We start from the raw sequence: 17,862 nt of genomic DNA on the forward strand, positions 1-17,862 counted from the left end.
TGACCATCCAGGCTGTACCTGTGATCGTCCCTCTGGAGCTTCATGTCCAGTAGCCAAGAAGCCAATCCATCCTGCACGCAGGTGAGTTCACTTCTTCTCCCCTCTGTCCCTCGTTGCAGTGATCCTGTTGCCAGCAGGAATCACTGTAAAATAAAAAACCTAAGCTAAACTCTCTAAGCAGCTCTTTATGAGAGCCACCTAGAATTGCACCCTTCTCGGCCGGGCACAAAATCTAACTGGCTTGGAGGAGGGTCATAGGGGGAGGAGCCAGTGCACACCACCTGATCCTAAAGCTTTACTTTTTGTGCCCTGTCTCCTGCGGAGCCGCTATTCCCCATGGTCCTTTCAGGAACCCCAGCATCCACTAGGACGATAGAGAAATACACTCCCCCGTGGGCGGCGACTATGCGTTTGCACGGCTGCTAAAAACAGCTAGCGAGCGATCAACTCGGAATGAGGGCCCAGGTTAGTTAATTCAGATGTCTCGAGGGTGGCAACATTATATTTACAAAAACATTTCTTGAAACAATAATACAGGTATGTGCATAAAATACATTGACTTGGGGTATTATACCACTTGGCAGACACATTTCAATAAATATGTACTATCATATTGCCTTGTTGTATGTCATATTTAATGAAATGTCGGCAGAAAATACTTAATGCATTCTGTTAAAATTACATAATTATTACATTTAAGTTTATAAAAATAAAAATCAGCCCTGTGGCATGTGACCTGTCTCTTTACGATGTCAGATCCCTATTTTTGCATGATTGCGCTTGTTCTCTCCAGTCAGGATATGGCTTAGTGTGTCAAGAATCGAGTGCAGGGTTTTGGGTGATTAAGAAGCTGTTGAAAACCTCCCTACCTCACCGGAGATTCTACCCTCCAATCCGCCGCCTTTATTACCCACCCAATTGGAGTGTCTAACCGCCAGCAATGTGCAGAGGCTTTGAAACCGCCCAAACCATTCAAACTGCTGACCGTTTAAAGGTAGATTGGCGGTTTTGACAGTTTCGGATTGGCTGACTTCAAACTACTGTAACACTGGCGATTGTAACCTCAGCTGCACTATACTGTAGGTCTGAGTCACAGCAGCTGTGTCTTTGGTTGCAGCTGCTGTGTGTAAGTATGATAAGGCTGAGGAAGGCGTCTTGTGTAAATAGACACCTCCTGTCGGCTCTGGTTATCAGCTGCTGCGTCCAAATATGCAGCATCAGATCATCTGCAAAAACCAAGGCCATCTGAGTAACCCTCAGGTTAAATAGGATGGGCGGTGCTTTCTCTCTGCCGGGGCCAGTAACTGTGCCCCATGGCCGTCCACCCGGCATCGGAGAAGTATGTAACCATTGGGTTTGCATTCTACTCTGAATCAGGCCTTGTTTACGGCTGGCTACCGCCTTGCATCACATGACTGGCTACGGCCTTGCATCACATGACTGGCTACCGCCTTGCATCACATGACTGGCTACCGCCTTGCATCACATGACTGGCTACCGCCTTGCATCACATGACTGGCTACCGCCTTGCATCACATGGGTGTCAATTAGCCAAGCACTTTCTTTGAAATAAACTCCAGGTGGACTTATACATTCTCTATGTAAAGTGTCAAATAGAGTTGAAGACAAATGTTTCCCTGTACAGACATACTGTATGAGGGGAGGCAGGAGATTGGGATGCCCCTTTTGGAATGATGCAGCTGGTCTGATTGATATACGAATCCTATAAGGTATATGCAGGGAAGGGTGACAGTAATTTTTTCACTTAAGTCAAATACATATCTTTGAATCTGTGTGATAAATATATCAAGGAGAATTGTAAATGACCAGTTCCTGGTAATGTGAGCTGTGTTGTGTCTTCTGACTAAAGGCCCATACACACTGGGCGATTTTGATCTGAGAGCAGCTCACTTTTAGTGCTTTGAGCTGCTTTCAGCTCAAAGCCGCCCAGTGTGTATGGCCAAACGATGAGCGCTGATGCGCGCTCCCGCTTCATCGCTGCCGGCCGCCATTCATCTACTGGTATTACCAGTAGATGAAAGGCGGGGTGAGCGGCTTTCCATAGCGTCCTGGTATGGAAAGCCACTCACCCCCGCTGACATCGCTGGGCAGCGGGGAAAAGCGCTCAGTGTGTATGGACCTTAAGAAGGTTATTCAGAGATGGGCGCAGACCTTGCTTCCTGCAGCAAGATCCGCGTCCATCTCCTCACATGCTGGTGGCCACCCAGCACAGGACAAGGCCACCCAGCATGTGTGTGGTGCTGCCCCGTGATGTGTCCGCAATTTTCAATGCGGACGCATTGATTTAAAGTTGACCCCTGCCAGCGCAAGATCGGGAGTGTGTGACGTCACGCAGCTGCCCCGAAAACGCTCCACTTTTACCCGCAACGCCGATGCCCCTTCGACAGCTGCCACTGTCAATCACCTTGCGGCCGCATCTGGAGCAAGGAGAAGGGTCCGCATGCGCGGATGCGTTGGTGTCTGAATAGACCCCTATATATAGAAGGCGGGCTGTGAGCCCTGTGAGAGCACATGTTCTGTGACAGCTGCTGTAACATTGTATGCTATACCTATTGAGCAATGCTTGTACAGGAGAACAGTCTACTATAAGACTTTCTGTGCAGTAAACATCTTCGCCTTCAAGACGCCTAAATCTTGCGACCAAAAGGTATGCGACAAACGCAGTCCCATTCTCCGGTTGCCCTGGTTTGAGCCCAGCGTCTCCAAGCTCCTCCCTTGGTAACCTACCATGCTGGGCATAATCCTGCTCGGCGACCAGAGGGGTCCACCGACGCCAGTCAGGAGGTGTGTCAGCAGCGTGTTGACGCATAAACAGCAGAAATGTGGTTCCAGGTACCATGCAAGAGGAGCCTGGTAGTGGCACCGCCCACTGCGCAGTGGTGCAGTCAGTAACAGGCGGTTACTGATGGTAAGAGGGAATACCCTATTGGCCAGGTCCCGTGAAACCCAAACCCAATCTGTGATCACTGTGCGTAGGCAGCGAGGGCCGGCGTCCGGTCACACTGTGCATGACCCATTGGGGGTCATTCTGAACCGATCGCTCACTGCAGTTTTTCGCAGCGCATGGCAGCCGTCGTTGCCTAGCAATCGCCTCTGAGACAGTCGGTCACTAGGCGGGAGGGGGCTGGACGGCAGCGTTAAGCCGCCGTTTAGGGGGAGCGGACCGGCCAATAATGGCTAGTCCTCCCGCATGTCAGTGTGAATGATCGTAGCTGTGCTAAATTTAGCACAGCTACGATCAACTCGGAATGACCCCCATTATCTGGATCGTCACAGTGATAATGTGCTGGCCATTACTTTCAATGGGACTCCTCTTGGGCCGTCTAGGCCCAAATAACCAAGATATCTTCAAAAGAGAAGCTCTACCCCTCCACGATATCTGAAAACGCCCTTCAAAGCCTCTCCCCACTTCCAGCGTACTCTACAAACACCTTTTACAAAAGTGCCTTGTACCATGGGGAGCTTTGCTCTGAGCGGAGAATGTTCCACAGAGCGTTTCCGAGATGCTGGATGCACCCACGGCTCCTGTAACAGCCTGCGAGGTACAAGCCCCATTAAAGCGGCAAGAATTTTAAAGGAAAGCCCAACCTGGTTGGTTATGAGCACAGATCCTGTGGAGTTATAGAACGGTCAGCACCAGTTACAGACTCTCATCCTCTCTCCTGTGGGAAAGCTTCTTTTCCAACATCGTGCTCATACAACACAATGAACAGGTGCTCATGAATAAACAACAAAACATAAGAATAACCTTCTATGCTATGGACATGGTTAATAAGTTATGTATTAGTATTATGTAATAGTTCACAAGCTTTCGGCCCGCAGAAGTGCTGTTAGTAGGATTTTTGGCATATGTAGAACGTTATTGGCCTGATTCTGAGTCACGGGAAAAGCACACGCCGCAATGTCTATGTCCGGTCACCCGCCTTTTGACTTTATGCCGTTACACGCTGCTTCCCTAGTGTACGTCCATTCAGCTGAATGTGCACAGGCTGAGGCGCCCAGTTTTAGCGTTAGTGCACGCTGTAACACTGATTGGTGCGTCCTTGGCCCCATGGCTGGTACACTGTTTCCCCCTGAACGCAGGTTCCTATGGCTGCGGCTGTGCATCTGGGAACGTAGCTGCTTGCAGTGACACAACTGCAACACTCCCATAAAACTCCCACAGAACGGGCCACTTTTGGGTGGACTACCAGCCACTGCCCAGTCACCACCCATCTCTTTTCCGACACATTTCTAGAATCATCTGTCCCAATTACAACAGCCCCTTTGTGCGCACAATGGGGGGGGGGATTCAGACCTGATCGTAGATGTGCTAAATTTAGCTTCCCTGACATGCCGGGGGGACGCCCAGCACAGGGCTAGTCTGACCAGCTTGTCAGGCCCTCCCCCGTCGCACAAGTACAGAAGCACTTTTGTACTGGAAGAGTAGCTCCCTACCAGCGCACCTCCTGTGCGCTGGCAGGGAGCTACCCGTCGCTGTGAGGGTCGCAGCGGCCGTGTGTGACATCACGCAGCCGCGGCCCGCCCCCAATGGTCCGGGTACGCCTGCGTTGTCCGGACCGCTTCCCCTCCCACCCAGCGACTGCCTCTGCCTGTCAATCAGGCAGAGGCGATCACAGGACTAAGACAACCGTCGCCTGTCTGGCATGTGCCGGCGCACTGCGGCGCCAGCGCAGTTCACACCTGATCGCTGCTGTGCGAAAATGCACAGCAGCGATCAGGTCTGAATTAGCCCCAATGTGTGTAACACATGCGCAGTAGGAGGTTTCAGAAATGTTTGCGCAGGTGCAGTAGCAAAAGTCGCTCAGCTCCGTGAACATCGGTCTTGCGTGCAGACTCCGCGCAACTCAGCATCAGGCTCTAGGACAGCAAAAGCACGATACACACATAAACATCTCTTATAAAGAGTCACTTGCAGATTATAAAAATGTCATCCGCGCCCCATAACGGAGCGCAGCACGTATTCACCACTTGAAAACTAGTGGGGGAGTTCCATTATACACCTTATGGTATAGTAGCACCACAGGAAACATGATCGCTCTGTCAGTCTATCCCCATAGCAAGGTGTGGCCGCTCACCTATTCTCTCCTTCTGCTGAGTGAACGCCACCCACGCCAGGTATTACAGTTCTGTATCGTGCGTCTGTCGCCTACACACAGTGGCGGACAATTTGTGGGCTAAACCCAAGTTCATGAGGATGCAGCCTATGAAATCGCTATGGGATCGGGACATCAGAGAGGTGCTATAATCTCAGGATAAGAGTGAGAGCAATTTGCACCCTGGTAAAATCACCTAGCACCGAAAATAGGGGGGTTTAAAATGAGATTTGGGCTTTGGAAAGGGCGTGTCCTAGATTCATTCTAAATGCAATGCTGCCCACTGTTTGTTCACTACATGCAGAAGCAGACGGCAGTTTTCCTGTAAGAAGGAAAATATAAAGCCATTTGCACCCCTTGCATTGTAAAATGATTTGTTCCAGGAGCTTATCTGAGATTTGATCCCGAGTTTCAATCTGGTCCTCAGCACCTAAACTCTCTTGTGCACAGCATAACAGGAGCGCTGTAGTACGTTGTTCCACTGGCTAAGGTTTGTTATCCAATCCGGGCACAGGGGTAGAACGCCCGGTCTGGTGGCTTGTTTGTCCTACAGCACTGGGGATACCAGTCTACTCAGTGAGAGTCTATCATGAATAGCAGGGCCCATGAGGTTCACCCAGTGCACACATCCGTCTCCTCTCTGCCTTCATCCTCAATGGAATAGTGGCCGGAGTCCTTGCTTCTGGCTGCTGATGTATCTGTCTCTGTCTGCACCAGATCTTCCTGCTGGGCCTCCTGGATAATGTAGCACCTGTCAAAAGCCTCCTCTTCTTGTAATGCAAATGGAATCTGACCAAACTTCTGGGGTGAATCCTGCATATCCTAGAGACAAAATAAAGTGATAGATTGCTGTAACACTTCTAAAGGCACTCATTATATTTTACTAAACAGGCGTACATCACTAGGCTTACACTACTACAATCCGTCTCTAACGCTAACAGACTGATATGTATTTAGTAACTTGCTAAAGCGGAATCTCTCAGTCACTACTCGTACTGTTCCGTAAGAGCGGCCAATTACTTCATTATCTATTATCACCATTTCCCATTCCTGCCTGGAAGACTTCTCTTGTGCTGCACCTTTTCTATGTTGCTTATTCTATCAGGACTTCTCAGCCTCTTTCCTCTCTGTACTATATTCTCAATCTCGAATATTCGTTCAGGACAGCAGGACTGGTGTAGTGGTTAGCATTACTGCCTCACAGCCCTGGGGTCATGATTTTAATTCCTGACCAAGGGTACTATCTGTGTGGAGTTATTATGTTCTCTCCGTGTCTGTGTGGGTTTTTTCTGGGGGAATCTGGTTTCCATGCAAATCTATACTGGCAAGTTAACGGTCATCTAACAAAATTTTTAACCCTAGTGTGCATGTGGTAAGGAATATAGGGGGTCATTCCGACCCGTTCGCACGCAGCGTTTCTTTGCTGTGGTGCTAATGGGTTGGGACTGCGGCTGCGCGGTGCCTGCAATGCGCACGCACGTCGTTGCCGGGCAGCGATGCTGCCAGCGCAGAAATTGATTGCAGCGGTGACGCATGGAGACTGACAGGAGGGAGGCGTTCCGGGGCGTCAACTGACCGTTTTCAAAGCGTGGTGAGGAAAAAGCAGGCGGATCCAGAGCGGCTGTCTGACGCCAATCCCGGGACCTTCATCACTGGATCCGTTGCACAGGGTAAGTAGGTCTGACCCTGGTCTTGTTTTGCAGGAAACACAGGTGTCCGCAGCCCTGCTATGCTAAAATACACTCCCCAATAGGCGGCGTCTAGTTGATCGCACGAGCAGCAAAATGTTGCTACTTGCGATCAACTCGGAATGACCCCCATAGACTGTAAGATGTACTGGGGCAGGGACTGATGTGAGTGACCGATATATTCTCTGTAAAGCGCTGCAGAATATGAAATAAATAAGCTGTCCAAGAGCTCTTATAATAGACGGCTCTACTCAGTGTAGGTGAGTAGTTATAGTCTATACCCCATACTATACACAGCAGGTCCACTGACACCTATGCCATCTGTATCGCAAACTTGTTACCAGTTACAGTGTTTTGAGGACCAAGATCTGAATTGTTTCAGGTTATAGTCTCCATTGTAATCACTATTTGCTTGATCTTCCATAGATGGCGATAAATAGAACATTTATTTATTTATAAATAAAATATCACACCATAGTAAGTGCATGCAATTCAATAACAGGGATTTTCCACCCCAGCAAAGTCCATAGGATTGTGGGTGGAGAAATCCTGCTCATGTGACTAGTGAGGGGGACTGGCCCTATTGTCAGGGTCTCCGAGCAGATGGCAGGGTAGCGGTGGCATTGGACCCTTCTGAATGGATGTATTTGCTATTTCTTGGTATGGACCAATGAGCAGGGCATTACACTCTGATCCATTCAATGCTATGTATCAAACCCCTTTAGGCTTGGTACAGGTATACGGCAGGGACGCCCCCTTACCCTGCGCTGTTTGCCATCGCTAACCTTTAGCATTAGAATTCCCTGCCAGGGAAGGGGGTAATGGTGGACTCTGTAAATGCATTTAAAAGGGGATTGGATGAATTTCTGATTGAAAATGATGTCCAAGGTTACAACATTTAAAATATTGACGTTGTTAATCCGGGTGTAACGTGATTTTTAGTTGTCAACTAGTCATAAAACATTCTTCAGCAGGAACAGTAAAATCAACTCAACTTAATACAAAATATAGGTTGAACGTGATGGGCATTTTTCCTCTTTTCAACCTCAATTACTGTTACTATGTTACATCAATCACACCTTACAGAACTGTATTTGAAAAAACTTATTCCTGCCTGCACAACTAGCGTTCCCATAGGAAGTATTGACTATGGGCCTAATTCTGAGTTGATCGCAGCAGCAGATTTGTTAGCAGTTGGGCAAAACCATGTGCACTGCAGGTGGGGCAGATGTAACATGTGCAGAGAGAGTTAGATTTGGGTGGGGTGTATTCAAACTGAAATCTAAATTGCAGTGTAAAAATAAAGCAGCCAGTATTTACCCTGCACAGAAACAAAATAACCCACCCAAATCGAACTCTCTCTGCACATGTTATATCTGCCCCCCCTGCAGTGCACATGGTTTTGCCCAATTGCTAACAAACTTGCTGCTGCGATCAACACAGAATTACCCCCAATATTTCATGAACAATCAGATGGGGTCCACACTTGGGAGGAGGGAGACTAGCGAGAACGGCCGCTCTGCTTATTAAACAGGCCAGTTATGTATGGGACGCAGTGTGTAACATTATGGGGGAAAGGGAATTGCCATCTGGGATAATGGAATACTTCTACCAGTGGAGACGATAAGAAGAGACACAACTGGAGACAGAAATGGGATTGTAACAATGGCTAACTACATCATTTATATTTCAGCAAGATCATTGTAAATCCATTGAATATCTGTGCAAGGAAATTGGCCTTTCAGGGACAATTTGCATTCTGGAAGTAATGGTTTATTATTGTCATGAAAGAAGTCAGGGAGACACTTTATTTGAATAATTCCCCCAGTGGTAACTTAGCAGACTCATGACACTAAAGGGGAAGGAAGGGGGGAGGTACTGACGGGAGAGATGTGTGCTGAGTGATCTTAACACAGACCGCTCAGCACACATCTCTGCCCCCGCTCAGCACAGCACGATGTGCTCAGCGAGGGGGGGGGGGCGCTCACTTCACACAACGGTGCATGCAGGCTCAATCTAGCACCAGCGATAGCGATACGCGGGACCGTACATAGCTATCACTGTGGGGGGTACACACGACAGATCCGTGCCAGTGGAGATATTGCTCCATCAACCCATCACCCTCAGGTGTTTTAATTAGCTGGGTTCCTGCATTTCAGATCGCACATTGATAAGGCCCTATTTAGAGGTAAATCCTGGATACATTTATAGAATGTGATAGTATTAGGAATGTTAGGGACCCATGTGATGAAGTGATTAATGTGTGATGTTAATTGTGAGGGTTTATTTCAATTATTTTTATTATCAGTGTTCTTAGTGCTAGGCGTGTGCATCTGCATCTCTCTTCCCCCATCAACCAATCAGCAGCTCTGTATCATTTTATACTATGCAAATTATAGATGTTACTTCAGTGCTGATTGGTTGCCATGGGCAACTTCTCCACTAGCTCACTTCTCCGCTCTTATCACTGCTTAGTAAATGTCCCCCTTAGAATGATGTGAGAAGAGGATCTTTTACAAATATAAGATAAGGAATAGGACAGCATGTTGGGATACTGCACAAAAGGCGTCTACCTATGCCAGAATATAAGAAGGGGAATCCATCTGTGAATCTTCCAATTTTGAGCTTCACGGCCCTACAAACATTTCATACTGCAGACTCTAAATGCAACCTTAGTTACGTTACAGCAACATCTCAGCTCTAAGGGCTGTGGAGTGAAACCTGCAGTGTTGGTCGGGAAAAATGTCATCGCTAACCACTGAAATGCCCCCTAAGTGTCTCCATCGGGTATGGCGTGAGATGCCACGTCTGATAAAGACCCAAAAGTCTTCAAGGGCTGCAGCTCTACCTTTTATAATCATTTTGAATCTAATTGGAGACACTGTTCCACTGAATGGCATGCCCTTTTTTCAACATCTTCACTTATTATAGAGATACAAAGTAACAGCAGTTGCCAGGGGCAACACACATGGCACATAAACAAGAGAGTAAATCAGTACAGAAGCAGCGATGGCAAGATAGAGGAGACATATGAGTGTTCTCCTTCTCTAGATCTCCGCTCAGCAACCTGTGTTTCAGCTCCCACTCACATTAATACCCACAATCCTGTACACTGCATCATCTATCTCCATACTATATACTGAGCATCTGCAGAAGGTAACACACAACCTCTATACCAAGTGGTCTGGCCTCGTACCTTTCCAATGCTTGCAGGCAGCTTGCTGGACGGGAAGAAGATATGCTTCATGTATCGTTTTAAGGGGCAGAAACAGATGTACACAACTAGGGCAATGACGATGATTGCAATAACGACTGACCCTGCAATCCACAACGTCACGTAAGATCGGGGATCTACAATAAAAAGAAATTAATAGCAAAATTCAGCATATTTTAATAAAATGTGAAACTATCAGACTCCTTTATAATAAACACGTCTCATCATTATTACAGTCCAATAATAACTTGTAAGGAATAACAATCTACTTAACTGGCATACAAATGGGAAGGCAGACGGGGTGTAGCCGGGCGAGTTATTACGGTGTCTTATAAAAGTCAGATCAGTGATGTCTATATAAATGTACATACCTGTTCATAAGCAGTGCTAAGCCTCATAGGCAATATAAGAGAAATAGGACTTTATCGTTGTCCTGGGGACTTAATACAGCAAAATTGTGTTGTTAAACTACAACCAGGGCGACCATACTACAGCGTGCTTGAGGGCGAGTCCTCTATACAGGAGTAACGGATCCCAATTCCTGGATCCAACAAAGTGTTATTTACAGATGAAAATTGGTGCAGGTAGTAATTAGGATACAGGTAGTAATTAGGATACAGGTGGTAATTAGGATACAGGTAGTAATTAGGATACAGGTAGTAATAGATACAGGTAGTAATTAGGGTACAGGTTGTAATTAGAATACAGGTAGTAATTAGGATACAGGAAGTAATTAGGATACAGGTAGTAATTAGGATACAGGTAGTAATAAGGATACAGGAAGTAATTAGGATACAGGTAGTAATTAGGGTACAGGTAGTAATAGATACAGGTAGTAATAGATACAGGTGGTAATTAGGATACAGGTAGTAATTAGGATACAGGTAGTAATTAGGATACAGGTAGTAATAGATACAGGTAGTAATTAGGATACAGGTAGTAATTAGGATACAGGTAGTAATTAGGATACAGGTAGTAATACATAACTGAGAGAGAGGTAATTAGGAGTAGCACCCCAGTGACTGTGACTACTACCTGAAGACACCGCAGCGGAGACTTGCCCTACCACGTATACATGGGGAACATACTGAGCACGCACATCAGTTTCTTTCTGTCCGCAACGGTACTGCTCCCTTATTGTGGATCGGACATTTAATTACAACGTGCTTTGTCTGGACCCGAGGTGGTTTGCGCTAATCGGCTGCTAACAGGGCTGCAAAGACCCAAGAAGACATCGATTGTGTCCTAATTAGGCTTACTTTCACTAACGCATAATCATCCTAAATATATTAAGGCATATTTATGGTGAAGGCTTAGCGTTATATTATATGTATAATGTGTGTATAAAGTCTTATTTAAAACAGGTTTGTCCAGGAGCGCAGTTACTCCGTAAGAGCAGGCATGGTTTGTCCAGGAGCGCAGTTACTCCGTGAGTGTTGCACAGTTTGTCCAAGAGCGCAGTTACTCCGTGAGTGCGGCATGGTTTGTCCAGGAGCGCAGTTACTCCGTGAGTGCGGCATGGTTTGTCCAGGAGCGCAGTTACTCCGTGAGTGTTGCACAGTTTGTCCAAGAGCGCAGTTACTCCGTGAGTGCGGCATGGTTTGTCCAGGAGCGCAGTTACTCCGTGAGTGTTGCACAGTTTGTCCAAGAGCGCAGTTACTCCGTGAGTGCGGCATGGTTTGTCCAGGAGCGCAGTTACTCCGTGAGTGTTGCACAGTTTGTCCAAGAGCGCAGTTACTCCGTGAGTGCGGCATGGTTTGTCCAGGAGCGCAGTTACTCCGTGAGGGCGGCATGGTTTGTCCAGGAGCGCAGTTACTCCGTGAGTGCGGCATGGTTTGTCCAGGAGCACAGTTACTCCGTGAGTGTGGCACGGTTTGTCCAGGAGCACAGTTACTCCGTGAGTGCGGCATGGTTTGTCCAAGAGTGCAGTTACTCCGTGAGTGCGGCATGGTTTGTACAGGAGCGCAGTTATTCCGTGAGTGTGGCACGGTTTGTCCAGGAGCACAGTTACTCCGTGAGTGCGGCATGGTTTGTCCAGGAGCGCAGTTACTCCGTGAGTGCGGCATGGTTTGTCCAGGAGCACAGTTACTCCGTGAGTGTGGCACGGTTTGTCCAGGAGCGCAGTTACTCCGTGAGTGTGGCATGGTTTGTCCAAGAGCGCAGTTACTCCGTGAGTGCGGCATGGTTTGTCCAAGAGTGCAGTTACCCATGTGAGTGTGGCATGGTTTGTCCAGGAGCGCAGTTACTCCGTGAGTGTGGCATGGTTTGTCCAAGAGTGCAGTTACTCCGTGAGTGTGGCATGGTTTGTACAGGAGCGCAGTTATTCCGTGAGTGTGGCATGGTTTGTCCAGGAGCGCAGTTACTCCGTGAGTGCGGCATGGTTTGTCCAGGAGCGCAGTTATTCCGTGAGTGTGGCATGGTTTGTCCAGGAGCGCAGTTATTCCGTGAGTGTGGCATGGTTTGTCCAGGAGCGCAGTTACTCCGTGAGTGCGGCATGGTTTGTCCAGGAGCGCAGTTATTCCGTGAGTGTGGCATGGTTTGTCCAGGAGCGCAGTTATTCCGTGAGTGCGGCATGGTTTGTCCAGGAGCGCAGTTATTCCGTGAGTGTGGCATGGTTTGTCCAGGAGCGCAGTTATTCCGTGAGTGCGGCATGGTTTGTCCAGGAGCGCAGTTATTCCGTGAGTGTGGCATGGTTTGTCCAGGAGTGCAGTTACTCCGTGAGTGCGCCATGGTTTGTCCAGGAGCGCAGTTATACCATGAGTGCGGCATGGTTTGTCCAGGAGCGCAGTTATTCCGTGAGTGCGGCATGGTTTGTCCAGGAGCGCAGTTATTCCGTGAGTGTGGCATGGTTTGTCCAGGAGTGCAGTTACTCCGTGAGTGTGGCATGGTTTGTCCAGGAGTGCAGTTACTCCGTGAGTGCGCCATGGTTTGTCCAGGAGCGCAGTTATACCATGAGTGCGGCACGGTTTGTCCAGGAGCGCAGTTACTCCGTGAGTGCGGCATGGTTTGTACAGGAGCGCAGTTATTCCGTGAGTGCGGCATGGTTTGTACAGGAGCGCAGTTATTCCGTGAGTGTGGCATGGTTTGTCCAGGAGCGCAGTTACTCCGTGAGTGTGGAATGGTTTGTCCAGCAGCACAGTTACTCCGTGAGTGCGGCATGGTTTGTCCAGGAGCGCAGTTACTCCATATGTGTGGAATGGTTTGTCCAGCAGCACAGTTACTCCGTGAGTGCAGCATGGTTTGTCCAGGAGCCCAGTTACTCCATGAGTGTGGAATGGTTTGTCCAGCAGCGCAGTTACTCCGTGAGTGCGGCATGGTTTGTCCAGGAGCGCAGTTACTCTGTGAGTGCGGCATGGTTTGTCCAAGAGCGCAGTTATTCCGTGAGTGTGGCATGGTTTGTCCAGGAGCGCAGTTACTCCGTGAGTGTGGCATGGTTTGTCCAGGAGCGCAGTTACTCCATGAGTGTGGAATGGTTTGTCCAGCAGCGCAGTTACTCCGTGAGTGCGGCATGGTTTGTCCAGGAGCGCAGTTACTCCGTGAGTGCGGCATGGTTTGTCCAAGAGCGCAGTTATTCCGTGAGTGTGGCATGGTTTGTCCAGGAGCGCAGTTATTCCATGAGTGCGGCATGGTTTGTCCAGGAGCGCAGTTATTCCGTGAGTGCGGCATGGTTTGTCCAGGAGCGCAGTTACCCGCACAAACACACAAGTTAAGTGAAACCGTTGTGTTTTCACATTCGGGTCCCCCAAAAGCCAGTGCTTATTGGGGATTTAGTTTGGCCTGCCTGAGGCAGAAGACACACAATCTCTGATAAGCCGCTGCTCGTGACGGCTTTTCAGAGAGACCAGGTGAAAGAATTACCCTTGGTAAATGACAGCGGGTAACTAGATACCCCCCTCGTGTCTTCTCTTATTTTCCAGACTGGAGCCTCACAAGAGAGGGGTTCTAAGCGTCAGATTTGGACCTACTCATTAAAATAGGACTGAGTGCTAGATCTAAGGTAAGTACATTGTACTTTGGGCAATGTTATGTGGTTGCGCTGATGAAAATTCACAATTAGGCATACTATACCAATAAACCAGTATCTAGATATTTAATAAGAATGCATAAAATTACATAAATGACAATATCTACATGATAAAAATATCACACTAAAACTGAGCCTTGAACCAATCTCCAGACCGCAATTAGTCTCTCTTAGGGCAGTCTGTGTGCAAATGCCGGCATATGCAATATGTGCTGATGGATGTGCAAGTCAATCCTGCAGGACCAAATATTTGTGGTGTCCAGTCTGGAGATCAATAGTTACCAGATCCCTTATGGTATTTTGGCCGGGTATTCCACCTAGCGGGGGTCCAGATTGTTCTCTTTATCCAACGCAATAACCGTGGTGGTTCTCCCTTTATTAATGTCCACAGGGAGGGGACTGGAATCTCCCACAGTGCAGATGACTCATGCAGGGTCCTATTAGATTTTCAGCAGTGCCCTGGTCAGAGAGTGGACTTTCTAACGCGTTTCGCTGTCACTTGGCAGCTTTATCAAACCTTATAATAAAGGGAGAACCACCACGGTTATTGCGTTGGATAAAGAGGAGACTCTGGACCCTCGCTAGGTGAAATAACAGGCCGAAATACCACAAGAGATCTGGTAACTATTGATCTCCAGACTGGACACCACAAATATTTGGTCCTGCAGGATTGACTTGCACATCCATCAGCACATATTGCATATGCCGGCATTTGCACACAGACTGCCCTAAGAGAGACTAATTGCGGTCTAGAGATTGGTTCAAGGCTCAGTTTTAGTGTGATATTTTTAGCATGTAGATATTGTCATTTATGTAATTTTATGCATTCTTATTAAATATCTAGATATTGGTTTATTGGTATTGTATGCCTAATTGTGAATTTTCATCAGCGCAGTTGGTTCTCGTTGTGTTTATATGTTTATGTATTTTGGGGTGACCAACTATCACCTTCTCCAACTGCAGCTCAGAGAACCAGCCCAGTTGTAGCGCCTGTTTATTTATCAATTCTTGGTAATTTTTTCTAATGTTATGTGGTTGTTAGATAAAAATAATAAAATAAAAATGTACAGTGCACAGGTACGCTCCTTTCACCCCTCAGTTATACCATGGATACATGTATTGCAAGCATGGGAATACTGTCTAGTACCGTTCACTAATATTCATTGCCCTGTTCCACACCATGGGTCCTGATAAAGGGCCTAATTCAGACCTGACCGGCCGATTATTGAATGACTGCGCAGGCGTATACAACGCAAGCCCAAACAGCGACAGAATGGTGCGAAAATTTGGCTTGCTAGGTGTACAGAAGGTGATTGACAGGAAGAGGACGTTTGTGGGGGGTAACTGCCCATTTTCTGGGAATGTCAGGAAAAACGTAGGCGTGTCCAAGCATTTTCAGGGCGGGTGTGTGGCATCAGCTTCGGCCCAGATCAGCCTGTTCTCATTGCAATGTAGGAGTAAGTCCTGGGCTAAGCACAGGCTGCACAGACTGAAAAAATCATGCGATGGTGAGTGAGTTGCGAACGGATCTGCAGCTGTCCGGTGAAGTTTTCGCACGGCGTACGCAGGCATTTGCACACTTGCACGGGGCGGGTTTTCACTCTCTATGGGCGGCGACTATCTGATCGCAGACATCTGCAAAAACGCAGAGGAGTGATCAGGTCTGAAATGCCATAATCATACTGGGGAAACGCAGCGTCTACTGATAACGCCGCAGCGGAAATCGAGCAAAACTGAAAGAAGTGTATTCAGTGAATTAACGGCATACGGTCATTAGGTCGAACACTATCGGTCGACATGAACTAGGTCCACATAGAAAAAGCTCAACATGTTTTTCTCTCTTTTTTTTGCCATTTTTTGAACTTTTCTACATTTTACAATCCACGTGGACTACAATTAGGAACGGTAACCAGCGTGTCCCCTCACGTGCGAAGCGAGCCATGCGAGGGGACACGGTGCACTAATTGGGGTTCCCAGTCACTTTACGAAGAAAACGACACCAAAAAAAACAAAAAAAAAAACACCTCATGTCGACCTTTTTTCATGTTGACCTTGTTGATATCGACCTACTGACCATGTCAACCTAGTCACCATGTTGACCTAATGCATGTCGACTAATAGTGGCCGACCTAATGACCCACACCCGAATTAACAATGCGGCCTAGTCGCAACTCTCCCTCCTGGGAACAGCCCCACCTGGTGGTCAGTACTAAGACTGCGTAGCGTATAATTTATGGGCCATTCGGGCCTATTGAGGCAAAGACCATTTTAAAATGGAATTTTCCATTAATTAAAAAAAGGCAGTTCCCAAACATTGCAGTAATGTGGGTGGGGGGACTGTCAGCGCCCGGAGTCCTACCAGTACGCTGGGGCCGCGGGGCTGGCTTCCTTGGCGATGTGCGGGCAGCGGCGGAGGTGGGCTGCTGCACCGGATCCATGGGCAGCAGTAGCGGAGGTGAGGGGGTCCGCTCGTGGCGGCGGGACGCCGCTACAGCGGGTCGCTCTTGCTGAGCCGTTGCTAGGAGACCAGGGGCAGTGAGCAATGTGGCTTTGCAAAAAGGTCTGCATTACTGGGCGCTGTCATGTTGGAGACCAAGTTTTAAGCATAGTTCCTGTTTCCTGTTTCTTCCAGCCAATCCAGGGGAAGCTCTCCCTATAAAATGGGGCTGGTTTAGGACAGGGACACCAGTGCTTCAAGTTACAACCCTGTTGTAGGTGCTTTAGCCTGTGCTCCCAGGATTCCTGCTGTATTCTGGTTCCTCCTGATCCTGCTTGATCGGTTCTCTGTTGCTGCTGCAGCCCTGCTGTTTCTAGCCTACTACTGCCTGTGGAAGCGCTCCTGGAAAACCCGGTCCAGTAAGACTCTTTGGGCACAGTTGGCCCCGGGTCTTCTGCCTCGTCTTTCAAGCCACACTCCACAGATCTCCTTCACCAGCCACGCATTTATACCACCGACCACAGTCTGCAGATTATTATCTTCAGCTTCGTTTTCCAAACCACAGTCCACAGTCCTTGTCTCCAGCCACGTCTTCAACCACCATCCACAGTTCCACAGTTCATCATCCAGTCTCGTCTTTCAAACCACAGTCCACAGTTCTTCGCCTCCAGCCACGTCTTTAACCACTATCCACAGTTCCGCAGTTCATTAATCACAACCTTGTCTTTCAAGCCACAACCCGCAGTTCTTTATCCGCAATTATGTTCCTTAACCATCATGCTCCAGCCTCAGTTCTCTACCTCAGCCCTGTACATAATAAATACTTTCTATTGACTCTCAAACCCCGCCTACGTTCTTCATTGCTCCGTGTCCCATGCGAAGGAACTATATCCAACCCCCTCATCTTGTTCATCCACAGCCTGCTACCTCCTCGGCAAATCTCTGCTGCCGGATCCTCAAACTTTGCTAGACGTGACAGTAAGCACTGGCCCAATGGATTCGACGGGTGATCAGGCCTCAGGAGGGGATTCAACTGCAGATATCTGGTCTTGCTTAAGTAAGCAGGAGGCCACACAGTCTCAAATCGTGCAGTTCATGCAGAGTATGTCCAAACGTCTCGATTCTCTCTGTGTTGCCATGACGGCCCCTCAAGTATCTACAGCTGCTCCCACATTAGCACCTCCGGTCCCGCTTCCTCCTGTACCAGTACCACTTCCACGGTTGCATTTGCCATCTCCCAGTAAATTCGATGGGAATCCAAAACAATGCCGTGGGTTTCTTAACCAGTGCGAAATCCAGTTCGAACTACAGTCGGCCAACTTCCCATCAGCACGAACCAAAGTAGCCTATATAATTTCTGTACTTACTGGGCAAGCGTTGGA

The 17,862-nt window shown here is 48.1% G+C and overlaps 1 protein-coding gene across 2 annotated transcripts in view; it reads right to left on the reverse strand.

Moving 5' to 3' along the window:
* Positions 1 to 314: 314 nt before the first annotated feature.
* Positions 315 to 17,862, reverse strand: part of LOC135050208 (interferon alpha/beta receptor 1-like) — a 224,946-nt gene continuing 207,398 nt past the window's right edge. For both annotated transcript variants that reach the window (XM_063956463.1, XM_063956464.1), the window contains 2 exons: positions 10,002 to 10,156; positions 315 to 5,939 (listed from right to left, as the gene is read on the reverse strand). In XM_063956463.1, the coding sequence (XP_063812533.1) occupies positions 5,730 to 5,939; positions 10,002 to 10,156 (365 nt within the window). In that variant the 3' untranslated portion in view covers positions 315 to 5,729. The remainder of the gene's footprint in view (positions 5,940 to 10,001; positions 10,157 to 17,862) is intronic.

The sequence above is a fragment of the Pseudophryne corroboree genome, chromosome 2, assembly GCF_028390025.1.
Source record: "Pseudophryne corroboree isolate aPseCor3 chromosome 2, aPseCor3.hap2, whole genome shotgun sequence".
NCBI classification, from domain to species: domain Eukaryota; kingdom Metazoa; phylum Chordata; class Amphibia; order Anura; family Myobatrachidae; genus Pseudophryne; species Pseudophryne corroboree.